A 23,979-nucleotide genomic window follows, 5' to 3' on the forward strand; every position below is an offset into this window, starting at 1 on the left:
CAAGCTTTTCACCATTTAAATTCCTTTACAGAAGGAGAGTGAGAGGACCCTTAGACCTAATTTGAGAGACCTGGGAGGGCAAGATTGCTGGTCCTGAGGTCCCCGTTGTGGATTATATATACAGGCACATGTGCAGATTAGCCCTAATTTCCCACCCTTCGGGATCACAACTGTACAGGCTGATATGGCACTGCCGGAAAGGGGGTGCTCACTTTATTGTGAACACCAGCAATGCAGTCTATTTTCATTCTGGAGTAAAGCAAAGCAAAAGAGTAGCATTCAGTGCTTTCATTGACAGGAATCCTATTGTGTAGCACTGGAGCACTCTGGAAATTACAGCGATATGACGCATGCTGCATGGACCCAAGAAGGAAGGAGACATGACGCAAGGCCAAGCGAATGCCTCCAGTACCTACCTTTCATTGATGTTGTCTGTTCGGAGGGTGTACACCCGATCTATGTGTGATATATGAAAGACAGGCTCGTCACTGGATGGGTCACTTGGCAGTTTCACCAGAACTTCATTTAGGAAAATTGGCTATATAGGACAAAAGATAGAGAGACAATGGTAGTGTCAGTGACATCACAGGAAGTAGTATAAAACTGGACTCTACTTGGTCTGAACACAATTTTTGGCCTTGCTGAGGTGGGCACAAGAAAAAAATGTAAGTGTTCATATAAAAAGAAGCAGTAGGGAATGTCAAAGTCACATAACTGTCTGCTCACAAATATAAATCTGATCTTAGTAACATTTTTCTACTGATTCTGAAGAATTTACTACACATTTTATATATAAAAAAAAAAAAAAATAGAATTAATAGGGCAGCATTTAACTATACCAGTTAGAGATACATTTTAAGAGATAAATTCTGATTGGGCCCCTAAGATGACCAGATTTTTTAAATTAAATCTGGGGACATTTTTTTTTACTAGCAATGGAGGCAATCAGCGACTCTGTGCCCGTCTCCGCTCGTCAAGTCTTAGGCCGCGTACACACGGGCGGATTGTCTGGCCAACTAAGTTCGTCAGACAATCCGACAGACAGTCCGTTCAAAATTTGCATGAACGGACTTGACCACACACGATGAGCAGACAGTCCGCTGAAAGCGTGCGCGATGACGTCTACAGCACGTACGACGGGACTAGAAAAACGACGTCCTATACACTGCAATGCAACCTTCGGCCGTGTAAATCCTTTCTGAGCATGCGCCATACTTAGTCCGTCCAACTTGCCTACACACGAGCGGACTGTCCGCTGAAACCAAGTTTGGACGGACAAAACCAAGTTTGAACGGACTGTCTTACGGAAATTCCGTAAGACTTTGTTCGTCAGATTGTCCGCTGAAAAAGTCAGCTGAAGCCCACACACGAGCGGATTGTCCGCTGAAACACGGTTCAGCAGACTAAGTTGGACAGACAATCCGCCCGTGTGTACGCGGCCTTACTCTTTGGGCCCCGGGTACTAATGGGTGGGGAGTGGAGGAAGGTCACTCCGCCAGAGAAGGCAAGGAGATAAACAGGCAGGCGGCTGGTTGGGACTTGAGCAAAGGCAGAACATGTGAGCAGAGCTGGATGGGCATGCACCTGAAACTGAAGAAATATTCCCTCCACTCCTATCAGTACATGATCATCAGAAAGGGGCACGGATAATGGAAAAAAATACACCCCCCCAAGCTAGTAGGAGCGACAGAGCGGGGGTGTGTAATTCAGTTTTATTTTTTAATTCTGCACTGACTGTCTTTGAAATTGCCCCAGCCCCTGTTCAAAAACAATCCGGTGACAAAACCGGGGACAGACTTGGTCCAGGGACAGTGTCCTCAATCTGGGCACTGTCCCCGGAAACCGGGGATGTCTGGTCACCCTACCCCTCAGAAACATCACAGTTTCTTAACAGTCACCCAATTTTCACTCACACTGGATGAAAGTTATGAAGAAACCTCCACTCTTCTACCCCTGGCTCTAACTATTTTCACATCCTACTTCCGTACGTCTCAAAGATGTAGACTTCTCCCCTCAGGCTCCCACGACTGATATCTGGAAACGCTTCATTAATGCAGTGGGACCATTATATAAATTGACTTATGAATCTAGAGGTCGGGGATCTCTGGATAGATTCCATGGATATTGTTGCTTCCAATGATATGTCCCATTAGTTTTTGTGGTGCTAATCTTTTCTCTCATGTGGTGGGGGGCATTTGTTTGTTTTGTGTTGGAAGTTTTCCTGTCATTCCATCCATGACAACTCTACTGTGAATGGCGCACCCTTCTATGGCTCACCCCGATTTTCCTATTTCTGGGCTGGAACATGTTGCATGTTTCCAATGCTGCTGTAGAGCTGCTCTATTTAAGCAGCAACTTCTGGCTGTCATTTTGAGAGATGGGAATTGCTAGCAAATGTGGGGAGGGAGTCACAGCAAGACATACTACACACGTCCTATGTACTTAAAATAAATAAAAAAAAGGTGTGGCATTGCCCAGTGTCCACAAACATTTGCTAGATGCTCAGTTTATATTTAACAGCATCAACCAATTGACAACAATGATTTTTTATTTATTTTTTATTATATACTGTATGCCTTTTGTCACCATGTTGTAATAAAAACCCAGTTTCTTTTATATATTTTTTTTTAAATAGTTGATCTTAATGTACCTGACAATCACATAAGTAAAGAGATGAATGCTGTTTCCTTCCTGCTGCAGTGCCATCTGTAGGCTAAAGGTTTTTTTTTTTTTCCCATTGAAGTCCCGTAGCTTGCATGTGATCGCCACCTCAAAGCTGACACAGTGATCATATGATCAGGAACCACTCCGTTTGGTTCCTGACTGTCAGTGGGCGCTGGAGCTGTCAGGGGCAGACAGGATTGAGAGCCATCAGCCAGGCAAAGTGTCAGCTGGTTGCTTCCAAAGGGACAACGTTTATACATTAATTGAATGAGGCTTTGTGCCAAGGGATGTTCATATACAGACTGCAAGCCAGAAGTAGCTAACCATAAATAACAGTTTACAGTTTCAACTCGTAAAATAAATGTACATTCCATTGCTTTACCATATATGCTTACATGGCATTACACAGTGGTTCATTTGGACGCATACTCCTTATTTAAGGGCTACACTGTGGACCAAGCACAGCACTTTTTAAAAAGCTGTGGAAGGGCAGAATAACGTCCAATTGGAAAACATTACAAACAAGCATCCAAATAATTGGTGTGGTTTAGTACAGAGATTGGGACATGACCTTTAAGCATCTTCTCCTGCAGTCAGGCTTGGGGCACCTCTACTAGTTCACCTATGTAATGTTAAGACAACAGGGGATAGGAGAACCTTCTCTTACACTTACAATCTTATACATCTTGTACTGGGCATTGCTTTTAGGGCTGAACAGCTTGTCGGATCCAGAGGACACAAACTGTTTGACCATGTAGGTAAGGAGGAGAAAATCATTGAAAAGGAATCCATACAGCTCCTTATTGCTCTTGGTCTTGTAAACTTTGCCGCTGTGCAAGATCTTCCGTGGCCCCAGGCAGTTGGTCAGGGAGTTGAAAATGATCTGCTAAAAACCAGATAGAAGGCACACTGTGATTGGACATGACAAGAAGGAATAGAACATGTAATTACTATTGTAGACAGCCATATTTAATAAGGAAATTCTATTGACATTGGTCAGGGGGTTCATTTCTCTGTTACCTGTCAGCCATTTTAAAGTGGGTCTCGAGCCACAGAGTGTTTTTCTGTTAAGAACATTAGGATTTAGCATCTCTGTTATAGCAATTTCCCCATTGCCACCAAGCAGGAAAGGAGAAAAATTATCCAAAAGGGGTCACAAACAGTAATCAAAACAAGAGACATGTTTTTAACCCCTTCCCAACCATCCCCAAGATCCCTTTAACAGGGTCTTTATGCCCAATGGTGGGAAGCACTACCTGATCATGTGACCAAGGATCATTACTACATACTGGAAGCGGTCTAAGATAGCTTGGTCACTGTGCTGGCATGTACTCAGCAAACAGGATGGATGCATGAATGCGGTGTGTGAGCCACCCTCCTTACTGTCGGACAGTTGCGTTACCTTCCTCACTTTATTCTGGCCTAAAAAAAGACAAAGGTTTTGGCTGGTGCTCCACTTTAAAGGGTAAGTTCGCCTTTGTACACTCTTTTTTTTTCTAAATTCCACATCCCCTATGCACCAATATAGCATTCATGTACTTTCTTTTGCAAAAATATCAAAGCTTTTCATTAAATCTACAGATGTTTCCATTAGTAATGCCTTTCTTCCTTACAGACTGTAGGTCATGACCCAGGAAAGCGTTGACCAGATGACCTCATTAGCACGCGCCCTGCATCATCCACCCACCCATTCCCAGGTGCAAGTTTTTTTTTTTAAATGAAATGCAATTAATCAGTTCTCCCTTCTCACCAAATACAAAATATATAATCAGATTGTATAGCGTATGGCCATGTTTATACACCTAAAATTACTAGTTGTGCTTTTAGTGCCATTAATTGTTAATGGCACACCAAACACAGAAGCAAAACACATTTTGCCATGTGAAAAAACAAGGGGAATATGCTGCAAAACGTAAAAAAAAGGGAATTACGTACCGGTAATGTCCTTTTCCAGGAGTCTTTCAGGACAGCCACCTTAGAGAGACACCGGCTCCTCCCCTCTGAGGAAACACCGCCTTCAATTTCATAATTTAAGCCTCCTCCTCCCTTCGTTCCTCAGTTCTTCCAGAGTACCTCCGGCCAAACTGGGGAGACACAAGAACACGTCAAACAAATAAACTTTTTAAGTCTTACCTGACGATCTCATGTAATGAGTTCCCGATGATCTGCAACAATTTGGGTGGGAACCGGTGCTGTCCTGAAAGACTCCTGGAAAAGGACATTACCGGTACGTAATTCCCTTTTTCCCCAATCGTCTTTCAGGACAGCCACCTTAGAGAGGATAAGCGAGTATATTACCTTAGGGTGGGACTACTGCCTGTAGCACCTTACGACCAAAGGCTTGGTCTTTGGCTGACAGAAGATCCAGTCTATAGTGTCTCACAAACGTAGAAAAACTGGACCACGTTGCAGCTCTACAGATCTGTTCCGGAGATGCACCAGCCCACTCTGCCTGAGAAGTTGCCACGGCCCTGGTTGAGTGTGCTCTAATGCCAGCTGGAGGATCTAATCCCCCTGCCACGTATGCCTGCCCAATGGCTAACCTTAACCATCTAGCTATGGTACGTCTAGAGGCTTTGGAACCCTTCCTGGCCCCTGAAAATAAAACAAAAAGTGAATCTGTCTTTCTGAACTGACTTGTGCAGTCTAAATAATAAAGAACACATCTTCTAACATCTAGTCTGTGAAACATGTGTTCCTGTTCTCTAACTGGATTTGAACAAAATGTAGGTAGCACAATCTCCTGCATCCTGTGGAAACTAGAGGCTACCTTAGGCAAAAAGGCCGGATCTATCTTCAAAACCAGACGATCCGGAAAAACCTGAAAAAAGGGAGCCCTGACAGAAAGGGCTTCGAGTTCACTTACTCTTCTTGCTGTAGTGATCGCCACCAAAAACACCGTTTTGAGAGTGATCAGCTTTAATGAGCAAGATTCTAACGGCTCAAAAGGTTCCCCTGTGAGAACCTGTAAAACTAAAGAAAGATCCCAAACCGGGAAGGGGGAGCTTGAAGCCGGTCTTTGCCTACCTAGGGCCCTGAAGAACCTTACGACCCAAGGATCTGACGCTAGATGTTTCTCTAAAAACACGCTCAAAGCGGAAACCTGAGCTTTTAGTGTTCCAAGCGCTAACCCCTTATCCGCCCCTGCCTGTAGGAACTCTAGAACGGCTACAGGGCTATGCACGTTGAAGGAACCCTCTGAACACCAGCTGTTAAACCGTTTCCATACCTTTAAGTAAATGGACTGGGTTTCCTTTTTCCTACAGTTTAGAAGAGTGGCTACCAACCGGTCTGAGAAGCCCTTGGCTTTCAGCAATTCTTCCTCAGAAGCCACGCTGCCAGGTTCCATCGTCCTACCTGAGGGCAGAACACCGGACCTTGAGACAGGAGATCCTCCTGCACTGGGAGAATCCAGGGGGGTTCTACAGACAGGCCCTTCAGGATCGAGAACCACGGCCTCCTGGGCCAGTGAGGTGCAATTAGAATGAGGGTAGTGTTCTCCACTTGAAATTTCCTTAATACTGCTGGAATGAGCACTGGAGGGGGGAAAGCATAGCACCTGGAGAAACCCCAACTCTGTGCTAGTGCGTCCACCGCCAATGCCCCGTCCCCCCTGTTTATGGAGAAGAACGTTGCTACCTTCGCGTTTTCCCTTGCGGCAAAGAGATCTATTGCAGGAATCCCCCATCTCCGGGTGATCATTTCGAATATTTCCTGCTTGAGAACCCAATTGCCTTCTCTCAGAGTTCTCCTGCTGAGAAAATCTGCCACCTGATTTTGTTCTCCCTTCAAGTGGATTGCTGAAAGGGACAGGATATTTGCTTCGGCCCATCTGAGGATGGCTTCCGCTAGGGCCCATAAGGACTTGCTCCTGGTGCCCCCCTGTCTGTTGATGTAAGCTACCACCGAGGAGTTGTCCGACCTTACCCTTACGTGATTCCCCCGGAGCTCCTTCTGAAAGGTTCTGAGAGCTAGATCTACTGCCCTCAGCTCCCTCCAATTCGAGGATCTCCTCGAGTCCCTCTTTTCCCAAATACCCTGTATTAATCGGGAGTCTAGGTGTGCCCCCCAACCTGAGCTGCTTGCATCGGTCGTGACCACCCTGGAGGTTGGCATGACCCACTCTAGACCTTGGGACAAATTTGCTCCCTTCCTCCACCACCAGAGGGACCTCTTTACCTGATCTGGAATCGAAACCAGAGAATCCAAAGATTCCTGGCTGTGATCCCAAACCTTCAGCACAAATAATTGTAGAGGGCGGTAATGTAACCCTGCCCACTGAACCGCTGGAAGAGCGGATGTCAGCAACCCTAGCGCTGACATGATCTTCCTTATGGAGATCTGGTGGTTGCCCTGAAGAAACAACAGAGCCCTGTCTATCTTTTGAATTTTTTCCAAAGGAAGAAAGACCCTTTGTACTGTTGAGTCCAACTTGTACCCTAGGAAAGTGACCCTCTGGGAAGGGATTAAGTTGGATTTCTCCAGGTTCAGGAGCCAACCCAGGCTTACTAACAGGTTTCTTGTGACCTGTAAATCCTGAATTAATTGTGCTGGGGAAGGGGCAAACAGAAGGAGATCGTCGAGATATGCGATCACCGAGATTCCCCTGAGACGCAGAAATGCCAGAACTTCTGCCATCACTTTGGTGAAGATTCGGGGGGAAGAGGATAGTCCGAAAGGAAGCGCTCTGAACTGAAGGTGTAGTACTTCCATTGGAGTTCTCACTGCCAGTCTGAGAAAACGCTGGTGGGACTCTGCGATTGGAATATGCAGGTATGCATCTTTCAGATCTATTGATGCCATGAAGCAGTTCGGAGGTAGGAGTGCTTTTACTGAGTAAACCGAATCCATCCGAAACCTTCTGTAGGTAACTGAGACATTCAGGGGCTTCAGGTTCAGGATGAGCCTGAACTTTCCCGAAGGCTTGCGAATCACGAAGACGTGAGAGTAGAAGCCTCTGCTTGTCTCTCCTACTGGAACCCGTACTACCACCTCCTGTTCTTCCAACTCCTGAAGAGAGGAAAGAAGGGCAGATGATTTTTCTGCGCATTTTGGCAGCTCGGTGACAAGGAACCTCAGAGGAGGGAGTTCCGAAAACTCCAAATGGTAACCTCCTCTGACGATCCCCAAGACAAACTGATTGGAGGAAATCATTTCCCACTGTGGGAGGAAGGCCCCCAATCTTCCTCCCACCGTGACCCTGTCACTGAGATTTTTTGGGCTGTTCAGGAGGGCGAAAAATTGCTCCCCCGGGGCCCTTGCTTTTGAGTCCCCAACTTTTCTTCTGCTGAACCGTACGGGGTGGTACAACCCTTTTCTGGGGACGAGTCTTTCTTTTGGCTTGTTCCCCAAATTTCCTTTTAACAGGAAAGGCCTTTCTTTTGTCTGCTGTGCGATCTAGCACTGTTTCAAGACCTGGTCCAAACAGTAGATCTCCTGTAAAGGGGATTCCACAAAGTTTAAGTTTGGATGCATTGTCTCCAGGCCAGGTCTTCAACCATAAGGCTCTCCTGGCAGAGTTGGTCAGGGCCAAGGACCTTGCCGACATCCTCACGGATTCCGCCGAAGCGTCCGCTATGTAGGCTATCCCTTTAAGAAGCATGGGAAAGGAGGATAGAATAGTCTCCTTTGCTGTCCCTGCTTCAATGTGTGCGCTAATCTGGGTGAGCCAATACTCCATGTTGCGGGCCACCACCGTGGTTGCCATGGCTGGCTTAAGATTTCCCTGTGATGAATCCCAGGCCTTCTTAAGAAGGTAATCCATCCTTCGATCCATAGGGTTAGACAGTACCCCCATATCCTCAAAGGATAGATCAGTGTGTCTGGACACCTGGGAAAAAGCAGCGTCTAGTCTGGGAGATTTATTCCAGACGAGAGTCTCTTCCTCCGAAAAAGGAAACCTACGTCTTAATGCCCCAGAAAAGAAAGGTTTCCTTTCGGGATCCCGCCATTCCTTCTTGATGGTATCGATCAAGACGTTATGCACTGGGAACACCCGCTTCTTTTGTTCCCCCATGCCCTTGTACATCCGATCATGGAGTGACAATGTCTTAGTTTCTTCTTGAATGCCTAAAGTGGTATGAATCGCTCCCAAGAGCTCATCCACATCCTCCAGGGAAAGCTTATACCGCGAGATTCTGCTGGATTCCCCATCCAACACCTCTGCGTCAGACTCCCCCTGGGAGTCTGAAATGACACTGTCAATTTCCTCCTCAGCTTCCTCCCTGGGACCCTCTGAATTCTCTCCCCTTGCAGGAGGAACATCCACAGGGCTGGATGGTACACTCTGCTGCGCTGGTGTAGGAGTGCTCGGAGGCTGGGGCCACTGAAAACTGGAAAAAAAGTTTTGGAAGGACTGAAAGGTACCAGAGAGTTCCTTCATAGAAGCTACCAGATCTGCACCCTGCTCTACTGCCTGTTCCTTAAGTAAATCCTCAATACATTGTTTGCAAATAGCTTTAGACCAAGAGTCTCCCATAGACGTTCTAGATGAAGGGCACTTCTTCTTAGAACCATGGGGGGACTTGCTCGTGGCTTTCTGAAAGACACAAAACACAGGAAGGGGCAGCATGAGCCTAAAAAACAGCAACACCAGCGCTACATAGAGGACCACCGGGAGTGCCCCCCCTAGGATCAACCATCACCAGGATCCCAGACACACTACCCTTCCCCCCGACCACCAAGGAGGAACACCAGTGGAGCTACTGGATACAAGTAAGGGAACACCTCCCCAGGTTTCCTCTTACCTTCGAGTGGCTGGTGCTGTTATCTCCAGGAGTTTTTGAAGCCTCTGCCTCGGACATTCTCCCGTTGAGGAAGCGTGGTACGAACGCGCCTCTAACAGCTACCTGTGCAACTGTGAAAAGAGAGGCTGCACCAGCCGAACGCTAGGTTCCCCTTCACGTGCCGCGTCCGGAACCGGAAGACGCGGATCGAACGAAGGGGTCCGCCCCCACCGGAACTGACGTCGCCCGCCTACCGGTCCGGCTTCCAGCTCCCAGCCGGCTGCGTACACAGGGGGGCCCTGGACGCCTTCGTTCAGCACCCCACTGGGCGAAACGCAGGGATGAACCTCTCCAAAGACTTCCTGCTTTCCCCAAGCGAAGATTGGAGTGCGTGTAAAGGTCAGTCGAGTATTCAGCTTCCCCAGCCGACTGGACTGTTTGTTCCGTTGAAACCCCCGCGGGTGAACGAACGGACGACCCCATAAACTTCCCGCTTTCCCCAAGTGGAGTTTAGGGTATATGGACAGTACGAACACTTCAGCTCCCCGCTGATAGGACTGTCCTGGACCGACCGATGAACGGTCGGATAGCCGAACGGGGCCAGGGCTCCGCTCGGATGGCTTCAGTTTCACCAACCGAATTTAGCCTTAAGGTTCCTTGGCGTGTCTCCCCGCCGGAGGAAACACCATAACTGAGGAACGAAGGGAGGAGGAGGCTTAAATTATGAAATTGAAGGCGGTGTTTCCTCAGAGGGGAGGAGCCGGTGTCTCTCTAAGGTGGCTGTCCTGAAAGACGATTGGGGAAAAACACACAACCCAAAAAACGCCAAAATGTCCCATTAACCACATGTAGTGCAGCCAATTGAAATCAAGTGTGTCACAGGAAAAAACGAGAAACAAAATGTGCACTCCCCACTATGTTAAATATGAATAGGTCCTGAAAGTGAAATTGGTGCGATAACACAATAACATTTAGGAAATGAGCTGCACCAAAAATCGCAGTAAAAAATGTACCAAGCTCCACTCTAAAAAAATAAATAGTTCTGAAGCTTCTTTGGGGTGGTTGCTGCGTGTAGGGCAGCACATTCAGGTGGATGTGCTGCCATATGTGTGATGAGTAAAAATGCTCAAAAACTCCTCCTCCTCCTTGCAAAAAAACAAAACAAAAATAAATGCATGTGGGAATGCAAGTTCCCGCTATGCAGAGTTGTGAATGGGGCTTGACAGCTGAGTGTTTCTGTCCACTCCTTACAAAGATGGCCATACACTATGTAATCTGATTGTGTATTTAGTGAGAAGGGTGATCACTGATTGATTGCATTTCATTTAAAAAACATGCACCTGGGAATGGAAGGAGGATGATGCAAGGTGTGTGCTAATGAGGTCAGCCGGTTAACTCCTTCCTGTGTCATGACTAGGGATGAGCTGAACAAACCCCCCCCCGGTTCGGTTCGCACCAGAATCTTCAAATGGACCTAAAATTCGTACGAACTTTAGAACCCTATTAAAGTCTATGGAACTCGAACGTTCAAAATCAAAAGTGCTAATTTTAAAGCCTAATATGCAAGATATGCAACAGACAACACCAGCAATAAGGGGTATCTTCAGGTGTATACTGTGCTGGAGGCACACAACACCCACTTTAACTCCTGCAGATGGCTGTATTAGAGAACACCAGCAATAAAGGGTAGATACAGGTGTATATTGTGCTGGAGGCACACAACACCCACTAACTCTTGCCGATGCCTTTATTATAGAACACCAGCAATAAAGGGTAGATACAGGTGTATACTGTGCTGGAGGCACACAACACCACTTTAACTTTAAGATGCCTGAGGAAACAAACACACTGTCCCTGCCTATCTAGCTCTTTCCCTGCACGCCAGAACACACTACACAAGGCTGCCGCACTGGTAGCCTTATATAGTGTGGGGCGTGTACTAAACCCCCTGAGCTATAATTGGCCACAGGCATCCTGCCTGTGGCCAATTATGGCTCTCCTTGCTGCCGGCGCTGTAATTGGCCAAGCATTTGGGGTCACAGTGCATGCTTGGCCAATCATGAGCCAGCAATGCACTGCGATGGCGTAGTGCATTGTGGGCCGTTCGTGCCACACGAATTTGGTGCGAAAGGTCCACAAAGTTCTGAATTCACCAAACAGATGAACTGCCGATGTTCGAGACGAACACCGAGCTCATCCCTAGTCATGACCTAAAGTCTGATCAGGAAGAAGACATTACTGTACAAAGGTGAACTTACCCTTTAATCTAGCTGAACCCAGACATGACTGAAAGCGTTTGTTTATGAAATGCATGGGCTCACCTCAGTTAGTCCTTCACACTGAACATGGGTCTGTATCCACTCCAACTTGTCAGAGTTCTCCTTCTCTCTCACCCCCTCATTGACTTGTGAACACAGCTCCTCCGCTCGCTCCAGGGCAAACTTCAGATTGGCACGATCTGGATGAGACTCCGGAGTGTTCTCCAAGATCTGCCACAAACAAAAAAATTGCAACTGTTGTGAGATGGCCAAAAACATCCTGGAACAAGACCTAGGAGGCGAGGAGTCAGATAACTACTCACGTTCTTTATGATAAGTGGATACCGCGTTATCCTCTGCATAGGTTTCAGAAGGAAGCTTGATAAAGGCATTCCCTTACAGCGAGGGTCTGTGGCTAGTCTCTGCAGAGCAGGAAAATAAATGTATCAGACAAAATACGTACAGGGAAAGCACCATTGTTTTATATTTAGGGCCTAGCTCCACACTAGCTGAATTATATATATGGGTCCTGTTGTACCTTGCAATTCTGCTGAGCAAACTTTGTGATCCAATCACACTTAAACATCACAGCTAGTCCTTCCACCATCAGTGCAGCAAGAACACATCACTTAGCCTGGCTGACTAAACATTACAAAAAGGACGATATAAAACCAAATATAAGGAAAATAAGAATTTTGGACCTCAGTCCATGGACTTTATGGGCGCACAATATTTATAAAGATATATTTTATCTATGAAAATTTTTTTGCCCATAAAGTCCATGGACTGTGGTCCAAAACTCAAATTTTCAGTTTCTAACAATTAGGACCTGGCACTTGGTGTATATCTAGTATCAACGGGTACCCACTGTACCACCCAGGGGTATCTTGTCTACTTAACATTGACTAAACATCATGAAGCAGCAGCATACATACAAAATTTTCCCTCTGCTTACTCTGCTGATGTTGTGTTGCTGTACAGAGTATTATAGGAGGCAAAGACAGAATCAGGTTCTTACACTGACTGCAATCAAAGAAGCCATTGATTTTTTTTTTTTTAAGGAACACATAATAAACTTAAAGTGTTACTAAACCCAAGACCCTGCATTCACTATGGGCTCCCACAGTACGCAGAACACAGAATTACAATTATTTTAGTAAATATAAACTGCTAAACATCTTTTCTCATCAGCAGTATATAGCAGCCTTGTAACTTCTATCAGTGCCTGGTTAAAGCTTGTAGGAGGAGTTTTCATTCTACTCTGACTGTCCTATGAGGATGCAGGGCCCCTGGCCCTCTTGTCTGGACCGTGCTGATTGGCCCTGTGATGATTGCATGCACTCTAAGAAAAAAAAAAAACCTCTCTCCAGCAATACAAATCAAACTGAGCATGTGCAGCTTGTCCCCTAGCCTCTGTACTATCAGGAAATAGATAGGGAACAGAGGAAGAAGGGAAGAATGGGAGGATCAGAGAAGACCGGATCAAACAAGACCGAATCAGACAGCCTTTTTACACAATGCGGAGGATTAACCCCTTAGGTTCCACAGTGAGTATAACAAGCATGTTTTACTGCATATACAGGCCGATTTACTGTTGTGGGTTTAGTAACACTTTGTGTTTTTATATCTGTCTGGAGTTCAGCTACAACCATTTTTTGTACATGTTTGTAAACTCATTTTTAGATCATTTTATGTTTTTGTCTCAAACATTAAAACACAGTGGCAACACTAAAGCTGATTTTCTGCAAATTCTTTAATATTAAATTATTATTGGAAATATCTGCTGCTGTAACGGATCACATTTCAGGAAGATCTTATTGGCGTTGGTCTAGCTAAAACCTACAGGTACAGTCTTGCGTGTCACATGCTAGGTCTACATTACTTACACGCGTTTCATGGACAAGCACATATGGTAAAAGGTGAGCTCTGAGTTTTTGGCAATTGTATCCATGAATATTCTGCTATGGACTAACCTTTAGAAAATCTTTAAATTCGGCTTCTTCATCAGTTTTAAATTGCAGGAGAGCAGCTCCATTCAGCTGGCAGCTGCAGAATCGAATATAGGCCTGCATGTGTGACAGCTCTGTTGCCAAAATGTCGCCAATCATCTGGACCGGCATCTTTTCACCCCCGGTTTTCTTACGCACCCGCAATGCCCTGTACATAAAATAAACAGGTAAGAACAAAGAATATACTGAGACTGATGTAATTATATATTATTATATACAGTGGCTAAGCTGCAGTCTTACCACCCCCTGGATGACCCCATAAAGGCTACACAGCAGCTGTCAAACTTGGGCATTCAAGTCAATGGGGTTGCTCTACAACCGTAAGCCAAACTCTTGTCTGAGCGTTGCGGCGCATAGGCTTCATTATAGAATAATGCTTGGCAATAAAGAAAAAAATTCAGGAGGCAGCAGGATTGCTTCCTGAATGATTTATAGTGTCTGCTGAGCTGCGCTCAGAAAAGCGATCCAGTGCAGTTCACCGCTTCAGAGCATTGGACCTATCCTAACCGAACAAGCTTAAAGTAGCAGTAAACCGCACAAATGGTCCCCTGCAGGATAATAGCATAATGTGCTAGTATGCATTGCATGCTAGCACATTAGGAAACACTTACCTTAGAATTAAGCCCTCCAACAGTGCGCTGTCACTGCTGACACAGCGTCCATCTTCACCCGATCTGCCTTCCGGGTTTACGGGGTTCGCTGTTTGAATATCCAAACAGCTATGTACCCCAGCAGAAGCTGGCTATTTATCCTTTTATTTCTGCTAATAAGAACATAGCCCAGGCCTGGAAGACTCCGCATCTTGGCCTTTCAAGGGGTGAAGTCACATATTACTGCTTTGATGCTCCATGAGCAGATGTCTAGCACCATGAACGACTCGCATCCTAAATTTCTCAAAGTCTGGGAACTTTGGATGAGTTTCCCTCACTTCAAATGGCTTCTTTGGACCTTCTCAGACAGCATATCCGAGCCAGAGTTATTTTTTCCCTTCCATTTTCTCCTTTCTCTAGACTTAGACTTTCCCTTACTCCCACCTACCTTCTTTCTGATTCTTCTTTTTTCTTGTTCTTTCAGATGTTATCCCTTGGGGTTGGTCTCAGGAGTTTAGCCACTATGGGATGTCTGTGAGTAGGCCGTGGCCACTGCCTTTTTTCCCTTTAATTGGTGACAACACAATCTGCTGCTATAGTAAAGGTCTCCTGTGCAGTGCACGTTTAGGAGATACTTACTGTAGCTACAGGTAAGTCTTATTATAGGCTTATCTGTAGGTACGAGTAAACAAGGGGGACTTGACTACCAAATTTTGCTAATAGCTGATTGGTTACTATGAGCAGCTGCTCAAGTTTTAGTAAAGATCACCCTCCCACCCATAGTGTTAAAGTGTTTGCCCAGCCATACCCTTTTTCTTTAGTTTTGTATTATGCGTGGTCTTGCTGTCCAGAGATTTACCCTAATTTTCTAAATAAAATTATTTTATTTTGTAGAGTAGCAGAGGACTTCACCTTATTCACTTAGCTAAGTGAACAATGAGTGGAAAAATTGCAAACAAATTGTGACAATTTAAAAGATAGCCAACTATAAAGCGGAACTTTACCCATACCAACATGATAAAAAAAACAAAAAAAAAAAAAAATGTTCATTAGCAAGAAACATACATTCCACATTTATTATGCTACCAAAATTAGTGTTTGCTGTAAATTGCCTCCAGCATTGTTCATATTTCTTCTTGACAGAGGTTGCCATTTTACTGAAGCCCAAAGCCCCTGAGCAGCAGTAAAAAGTTCTGTCAGCAGATCAGCCTCTAGTGGCTCTGATTTTCGGCACTATGCCAAAAATAGAGAGTAACTGAACATGTGCAGAGCAGGGTGAGACACTGTATTACTGGATTTTAAACAGTACAGGCACTTATTTTTAATGTTTTACATTGCAGCCATACCTGTAAAAGTGACCTGAAGTGATCTAGCAGGACATTTTCTGACTAATCTTTCACTTTAAGAAAACGAATCCCACTGCACTGGAGTATATGTGTGCAGGATTGGTTTATGTTACCACTGTGTAGACCACATATGTCAATGTCTTGTGGCCCTCGCACCCAGTTTTGCAGCTGGAACGTGGAGGAAATTCATTCCGCCACCTCTGGCTCTTACCCTCTGCTCCTGATCCCCACTGTCACTTTTGACACAGAAGCCTGTGCGCATTCATGATGGGGCACGGCGGGGAAAGATCTCCAGAATCTGATAGAAAAATCTATCTCCGTGCAAGGCGAGGTAGAGCACTCTACAGCGGGAGGTATAAAAGCCAAAACAGGTTGGAGAAAGAGATGCAATGAAGCTTAGGGGGTGGGGGTTTGGGTTGCACATGGTGCATAGCACAGCCCTGTACCCTGCACTCTGTACACAGCGCACCCCTGAACCCTGCACTCTGTATACAGCGCAACCCTGAACCTTGCACGCTGTACAAAGCACACCCCTGAACCCTGCACTCTGTACATAGCGCACCCCTGAACTCGGATGTTGTGCACCTCTGAACCCTGCACTCTGTATGTAATGCACCCTCGATACAACCCGTTAAGGGCAACCATTCTTATGATGCGGCCCAAGATGAAATTGCGTCTGACACCCCTGATGTACAGTAGACCACATATTCGCAAATGTAAACTAAATGTACTGTATCATTTTGTGAACTACTCTGCCCAGGTACACCTTACTTGTGCTAGGTTTGAACTGACCTGGGTGGTTGCCCTTTTCATTTTGCATGTTCCTATTAATATTGGCTAGTGAAAATAAATGCCTTGGCAGTGGTAAAACAATACAACACTATACTCTGTCACTGTCAATTCCAAAATGCAGTGTAATCTCGATATGGAGTATGCAAGACACAATATAGCTTCTGTTAGCGTTAATAACATCACACTCACTTCAGTAGTTTTGTGTTGGACATAATTAACTCCCTCCAGTTAACAAATATTAAAGCCATTTCAGATTCCCCTAGATGTCCCGACTCGGTCATTGGTTTCTGGAACACCTGAAATTCAAAAAGCAACAGTGAATGAGCTTTAGGTCTGGGCACATTCAATTCATAGCCACAAAAGGCACACCCCCCCACACAAACATAAATGTATGCCCTGAGTTTATTCCATACTAAATGTCCCACAGTTTCAGCATTCCTATAGATCAAAACGACACAAAACATAGAAGTGGCCTTGATTGTTAGATCTTCTCTGCTGGCTGAGTGCATAGTAGGTACGCAAAGGTACAGTTCACTCACAAACGACAAAATTCAAAAGCCAAGAAAGGTTGAAAAAAATAAAAAAGTAACCTTTATTATATATTTATATTTTATATTTCTTTTAGTGGCTAACATATAATAATAAAAAAAAGCCTTACTAGGTGCATACTAGGTAACTTCAATTATGCTTAAGAAATATTTTTTATATATTTTTGCTAGCCACTTTTTGATACATTTTTGCCTTCTCTGTCTGTTTACTGAATTTTGTAATTAGTGACTTGTCCCTCCCATTGTACCATGCTACTTTTAAAATGACTGCCATGGGATCCCCCCTCTCCAACCCCAAGTTCCCTCTGAAAATGCAATGCAATACAGATGGCTATAGGTTACGTCCAGGTATAGCAACGATTTTAAGATTGCTTCTTTAAGCCTCACGCACACAGATGCTTAGAAGCTCCTTCCTACCCAAGCATGGCCGTGTACAGCCATTCACTTGTATGTGTGGCTGTACATGGCAGCAACATGCACCAGAAAGCACCAGGGATTTTAAGCCTCATTATACAGATGCTGCTGTGTCTATGAGGCCTTATTCATAGTGTTGCTTGGTTCAACATTCTGATGTGGCACCCACTAACGATAAAGTTATCTCATAGTTGTTCAAGTGCTTTTTTTTCTGCTAAGAACAATGGAAAGCAATACAGGGTATATCCACAAAAATCACAGTGGCAGGGATGGGCAAGATTATAAAAGGAGTTGGAACATAATGGCAGGAGTTTCATGGGTGGCAATTCAGTGCTTCCTTGGGGGTTCATTTCCCAGTTAGGGTTGTCTGTTGAAGCTCAGAACTCACCTCAATCACAAGTTGGAGGTCATCCATGTACCTCTCTTCAGTTTGGATCAGCTCATGGATGTAACCTTGTCTCTTCCTCTCCATGGGTTGCATGGTGTCCAACAACTGGAGGTCAGCGCACCCTACAAGAAAAGATACAACCCTCAGTAGAATACATAAACTTAGGGGAATAAATCACTTTGTAGCCTGTGTACAAAAATGAGAATACTATCCTGGCTACACATCCTACCTTAAGGGTCCGTTCACACAGGGGCAACTCAGATCCGACTTCAGGTCGCCCCTAGTCGCCTCAGGTCGGACAACATTTAAAAATCAATGTAAGTGAATGAGAGCCGTCTTAATGCACGCTACTGAAGTCGCTCCGACTTCAGAAAAGGTTCCTGTACTAATGGAATCCGAGTGGGTAGGGGTACATTGTACCCCATACTCATTCACATAGGGTGGGGGGCCAGTATCCGGGGGCCCCCTTATTAAAGGGGGTTTCCGGATTCCGATAAGCCCCCCGCCCGCAGACCCCGACAACCAACGGCCAGGGTTGTCGGGAAGAGGCCCTTGTCCTCATCAACATGGGGACAAGGTGCTTTGGGGTGGGGGGGCCGAGCGGCCCCCCTTCCCTAAGGCACCCCCCATGTTGAGGGCACGCGGCCTGGTACGGCTCAGGGGGGGGACGCTCACTCCTCCCCACCCCCTTTCCTGGCCGGCCGGGTAGCGTGCTCGCATAAGGGTCTGGTATGGATCTGGGGGGGACCCCCACGGCGTTTTTTCGGCATATGGGCTCCCCCTTAGAATTCATATCGGACCTAAGGGCCTGGTATGCTCTCGGAGGGGGAACCCACGCCAAATTTGTTTTCATAAATTTGGCGTGGAGTTCCCCCTTCAGAGCTCATTCTCTGATTGGCCACGGCAAAAGTCGCCTGGCCTGGGGCGACTTAAAGTCGTGTTGTAAGTCGCCCCAGGTCGTGTTCAAGTCGTCTCCAAGTTGCCTCACAAAGTCGTCCTGGAAGTCGTGTCGCCCCTGTGTGAACGGACCCTTACTGAAGACACCTGATGACCGATATCAGTGAAACAGCAGCCATCAATGGGATCTAGTAGGTGTCTTTGCTTACTGTTGTACAGTGGCAGACTGTATGGCTTGCTCCTCTCTAGACAAACCTCTACCACCCATCCCTTTGGTAAGTGAAGGAACTCTTGTTTGCCACTAAAGCTCTCTCAAAGGAGGGTGAGGGTTGAAGAGTGGGCAAAGATTAGCCCTGAAGGCAAGGAAGTTAAGTGCTTAGCACAGTGGAACCAGGTTCAGAGGGGCACACAGAAGAGGCTTTTCTGGTCAGTGAAGGTCGTAACAGGCATCTTGTGGCATCAAGCTGGCCATAGATGAATTGAAATTTGGCTGGTTCAACAGGGTTGAACAGGTTTGTTAGAAAAATGTTCTCGATCAGCCAATGGGCTGCAGCCCCTGATCATTGTATTCTGTCAGTGGAGAGTCCCTGCTGTCGGAATACAAGGTCTCAGCTGGGAGGATTCCTCTATGCACCTCGATTGTGTGAATGAAGGAATGTGCTTGTTTTTAATTCCAACCAGCCTGCTATAGCCAACCTTAGATAGCGCGGTTATTGTCAAAAAATTTAAATGGACTACAATTAACTTTAATTAAGCACCATGCTATTTGTAATGCACAGAAAAATACAGATAAAAACGATCTCTGTGGGATCAAGATGATGACTATGTCATAGTAAGGAATATTTTTATACAGAACATTATCAGCAAATACCTGCTCAGAGATATAACATATATATTAATCATCAGGTTTACATAATGTCAGGATGTCGGGTGCTCCTCAATGCACAGCACACAACAGGGCAATTAGTAGGGATTTTACTGCCATGAATGTTCCCTGACAGGCTGGGAGCAAAGCCACAACTGACAGGCAGGAATGCTCATTAGTAGCAGCCTGCTTATTAATTACTTATTTTTAGATTGAAAAGGGTCAATTAATCTGTCACTGCCTCCAAACTTAGATCACAAACCAGCAAACAAGTGGTAAAAAATTAAATCAAGCTAAAAATATTTAAGGTGGAAAAACTAGAGGTTGAAAGCCACGATATTATAAATTATATTGGGCTAAATTAATTGTTAAATGAAGGCTTAAAATATTTATAAAGCCATTATTAATGTTGACTAGAGTAAAGTAGAGTAAAACCCCTGACAATTTTTTTTTTTTTTTAACCATGCGTCCCATGCAGCCTTGAACCACGTTTTTAACCCCACTCAATCGCTCCGCCACAAGCTGTGAAGCCACCAAACTGGGGTGTCAGCAAAAATGTGTTTGGCAGGCAGTACCGCCCACCGAACATGACCCATTCAACAGTGGTATGTACTTTTAGGGATTAAAAAAGGCGGTAAAACTGTCAACCCCACTCTAAAAAGAATTCCACCAAAAACTGCTTTTCAGGGGACCCTAATAAAGTAAAAATGCCTTTAATCAACCATCAGAAAAAGTGTCTCCAAAAGTGTCTCCATGGTGGATTTAACCTCCAATCCTATTCTGGCGACACTTGAAAACATTGTATTTCTCATCACTTTCACTTCCAGTGACCGATATCACCAGGAAACAAAGGGAATCTCTCTCGTGGAGGTATAGACAGCAATAAACACCAGACAGGGGTTCTAAATTCACACTCTATCCAAAACGAAAAAATTAAGCTATTTTTGATTTCAAGAACTAATATATTGACAAAGCCAAGGCCCATTGGTTATTGCGATTCCTAGTGTTGGCACTGACCCCAGTCCGGACTGAGGAGCCAAGCCTAATCCTCCCTCCGCCCTGGAAACTATAGTAATAAAGACTTGCAGCCTGCACATTAATTACTGGTCTGCGGGGAACACGTACAGTACAAATATAGCTTACACGTCTGTTTTTAAAAATAATTAAGGTTTGGGTCAATTTTATAATTTTTTTTCAAAGTTTATAAATGATTAAGGCAGCATTAAACACAAATTCAAAATCATATTATACCGCAGATAACAAATTCTTAGATGTGGTGATGACACTAGTTTTCTTTTTTCCCTTTATTATTTACCTGGTGATACAGCCAGTAAACCATATTTTTCAGCTTCCTCTAATGGACCAAGCTGACCAAAGTAGCAGTAAAAAAAAAAAAAAAAAAAAAAGCATAAAAAAAGAAAACCAATGCAGCCTTCACTATGGAAGATTGGTAAGCTCAAATATATTAGTATTCATTTTTATTATTTTATTTATATTAATAGAATTTTGTTTTAAATATGGTTATAAATTGTTTTTCTATTTATAAAAAAATTTTTTGTACAAATAAACATGGGCTATCCCTATAACACAGGACTGGAAAAGTATCATAGCGGCAATTGCTGCTTGCTTTCAGTCTGTTACTCTCATGCATCTCCTTAACTTATTGTGCCATTCGTGCTTGAGCTACTGAGCTCATTTACGGCTATGCTACACTGCCCATTTTCTGGTCAATACGTTTGTATCTGGTTTTTCAACACAAATAGAGAATTTACATAAGAAAAGAAACGTGTGTGTAGATATTCACATTTGCTTCATATAGCTAGATTGTATAACAAAGAGAAGGGTGGAGGGGACTGAAGAAGCACAAGAAAGGGAAGAAACGAGTTCATGAGAGATGGATGCTTTACTATGTTCATTGTTGGTTTTCTCACATCCCTCACCACCTTGGCACTTCATAAAAGTAAAGAGTTGGAACTTAAAGGTGGATGGCATAAGATACAATCCATGGTATGCATAATTTATGGCTATCCTGTCATTTTGTCTAGAAATGTTTCCAATCTTACAACTTGTAAAACTTGGTACTTAACTCTGAAAAGGGGATATATTAGGTTCTCCATACCCTGGCTATTACTTGTTTTGCAACTGTAAGGAACCGCAGTTTGCTCACATAATTTGTAATAAAAGCCATCTTTGCCATTCTGAAGCTTCCCTCCAACCACTTTGCATATTATTTTAAATATACTGTGATTTTCTACTTGCCAAATATGCTTCAGAAATCTCCCTCCACTGAGTCTGGCTGCAATCATTTAAACTGTGGGCAGCTGAAGCTGCTGCCCGTTCACTTCCTGGACTGATACAGAGGCACCCCCCATCTCTGCAGCTCTCATTGACCCTCTTATGACTCCCCCCCCCCCTCCCCTCCTGGCAAACTCTCAATAGAGTGAGAGAGAGCTGTGAATGATGTCATAAGCCTGGGCTTTTTACCAGACAAGAAACAGGAAATGGGCTGCATAAGGTATTTACTGGCAGAAAAATGTTTTGCTATCCAAAGTAAAAACAACAAGGGCAGAAGATTTAATAGATGGAAAGTTGAAAAAAAATTACCGAAGCTCCGTTTTAACTAATTTAAATTGACTGCAGGTTGTCTGTTCAGGAGGGCTTCACAGGAGTCTTTACAAAACCATTTATCTGATCGTATAGAGCATTTGATAGACCCTAGTTTAAAATATTTTCACTTTTGAGCAGTACCACCAAATGTGCCAAAAATAACCATCTGTTTGACATCCCCGAAAGGCCTTGAAAGAATAGATTAGGTGGCTCATTGGGAACAAGATTTTGGTACTGAGATCGATCTGGCGGCTTTGAGCAGTGCCTGGTTTCTCAGCTGCTAAATGTTCATTCAACACCTTGAAGGTGGTGCGCAAAGTGTTGTTGCGGCGGAATTGGTTTGCGGGCCGTGTTGCCCATCTTCTAGTGATCGCTGTTTCCCATGGGGGGTGGTCATCATGGGGAAGTTTTGCATACCTGGTGGACCTGGCCGCGACTGGTGGGCTTTTGGTCACAAGTGTTTGGTTTGCTGTATTCCCTGTTCCATGTGAATATCCGAAAAGAGGCGAAATTCACTTTGTTGCATTGCCCTATCCTGGGCTTATTTGCTTGTCAACAAAAATTGCCATCCTACTTGTTTATAGCAGCTAAAAGGATGATTGCCCAGGCCTGGAAAAAATCTACAGTCCTCTTCCAGGGAGCGAGAGACTGTTTGATGGCCATGATGCTTAACCACTTCAGCCCCGGAAGGATTTACCCCCTTAATGACCGTGCCATTTTTTGTGATACGGCACTGAGTCGCTTTAAATGACAATTGTGCGGTCCTGCGACATTGTAGCCAAAGTTGATGTCCTTTTTTTTCCCCACAAATAGAGCTTTCTTTTGGTGGTATTTGATCACCTCTGCGTTTTTATTTTTTTGCGCCACAAAAAAGAGCAACAATTTTGAAAAAGAAAAAAAACTATATTTTTTACTTTATGCTATAATAAATATATAAAAAAAAAAAAAAAAAAAAGAAGCAAAGAGTAAAAAAAATGTCTTCCTAAGTTTAGCCCAATATGTATTCTTCTACGTATTTTTGGTATCGATCTGCAATTTTTAGTGTAACTGCGATATTGCGGCAGACAGATTTTTTGGGACCGGTGACATTTATACAGCAATCAGTGCTATAAAAAAGCACTGATTACTGTAAAAATGACACTGGCAGGGAAGGGGTTAACACCAGAGGCGATCAAAGGTTTAAATGTTACCTAGGGAGGTGCTTTCTAACTGTGGGAGTAAGGGAGTAGAGAGAGATCACTGTTTCTAATCACTAAGAACAGACAATCTCACTCTACTCCCCTGACAGAATGGGGATCTGCTTTGTTTACACTGGCAAATCCCCTTTCTGCCTCTCTGTGGAGCGATCGTGGGTGACACGCTGATTGGCTCCCCCGCTAACGAATGGGCATGCGGGTGCCCACAGATCGCCGTGTACGCATCCGACGTACAACGGCAATTCGTGCAGGAGAGCCAGCCTGCCACAGTAAAACTGCGGTGGCTGATCAGGAACCGGTTAAAAGGGTTGTAAACTCTTGTGTTTTTTCACCTTAATGCACCCTATACCTGAGCCCTGAAACTTCATGCAGCAGGGACATGCTCTTCCTCTGCCCGGGGGTTCTCAGCTCCTGATTGGATAGATTGAAAGTAGCGCAGCCATTGGCTTCCGCTGCTGTCAATCAAGCGAGGCCGAGCGATCGTCTGGCCTCGGCTGCCGACATCGCTGGACCCAGGGACAGGTGAGTGTCCATTTATTAAAAGTCAGCAGCTGTAGTATTTATAGCTGATGACTTTTAATAATTTTTTTTCGGGTGGACTCCCTCTTTAAAATGCATCCTGAAAGTATTCACAGAGCTTCACTTTTTTCACATTTTGTTATGTTACAGCCTTATCCCAA

At 44.7% G+C, this 23,979-nt stretch overlaps 1 protein-coding gene across 5 annotated transcripts in view; it reads right to left on the reverse strand.

Moving 5' to 3' along the window:
• ITSN2 (intersectin 2) overlaps positions 1-23,979 on the reverse strand; it is a 250,355-nt gene that overhangs the window by 10,116 nt on the left and 216,260 nt on the right. For 4 of the 5 annotated variants that reach the window (XM_077488889.1, XM_077488886.1, XM_077488888.1 and 1 more), the window contains 7 exons: positions 17,735-17,856; positions 16,574-16,680; positions 13,621-13,804; positions 11,971-12,069; positions 11,711-11,878; positions 3,338-3,550; positions 417-538 (listed from right to left, as the gene is read on the reverse strand). In XM_077488889.1, coding sequence (XP_077345015.1) covers positions 417-538; positions 3,338-3,550; positions 11,711-11,878; positions 11,971-12,069; positions 13,621-13,804; positions 16,574-16,680; positions 17,735-17,856 — 1,015 coding nt within the window. The remainder of the gene's footprint in view (positions 1-416; positions 539-3,337; positions 3,551-11,710; positions 11,879-11,970; positions 12,070-13,620; positions 13,805-16,573; positions 16,681-17,734; positions 17,857-23,979) is intronic. The other variant, XM_077488887.1, reaches the window with a different exon arrangement.

This window comes from Lithobates pipiens, unplaced genomic scaffold (assembly GCF_037356315.1).
Source record: "Lithobates pipiens isolate NorthernLeopardFrog02 unplaced genomic scaffold, aLitPip1_a1.2 Scaffold_18, whole genome shotgun sequence".
Taxonomy (NCBI): domain Eukaryota; kingdom Metazoa; phylum Chordata; class Amphibia; order Anura; family Ranidae; genus Lithobates; species Lithobates pipiens.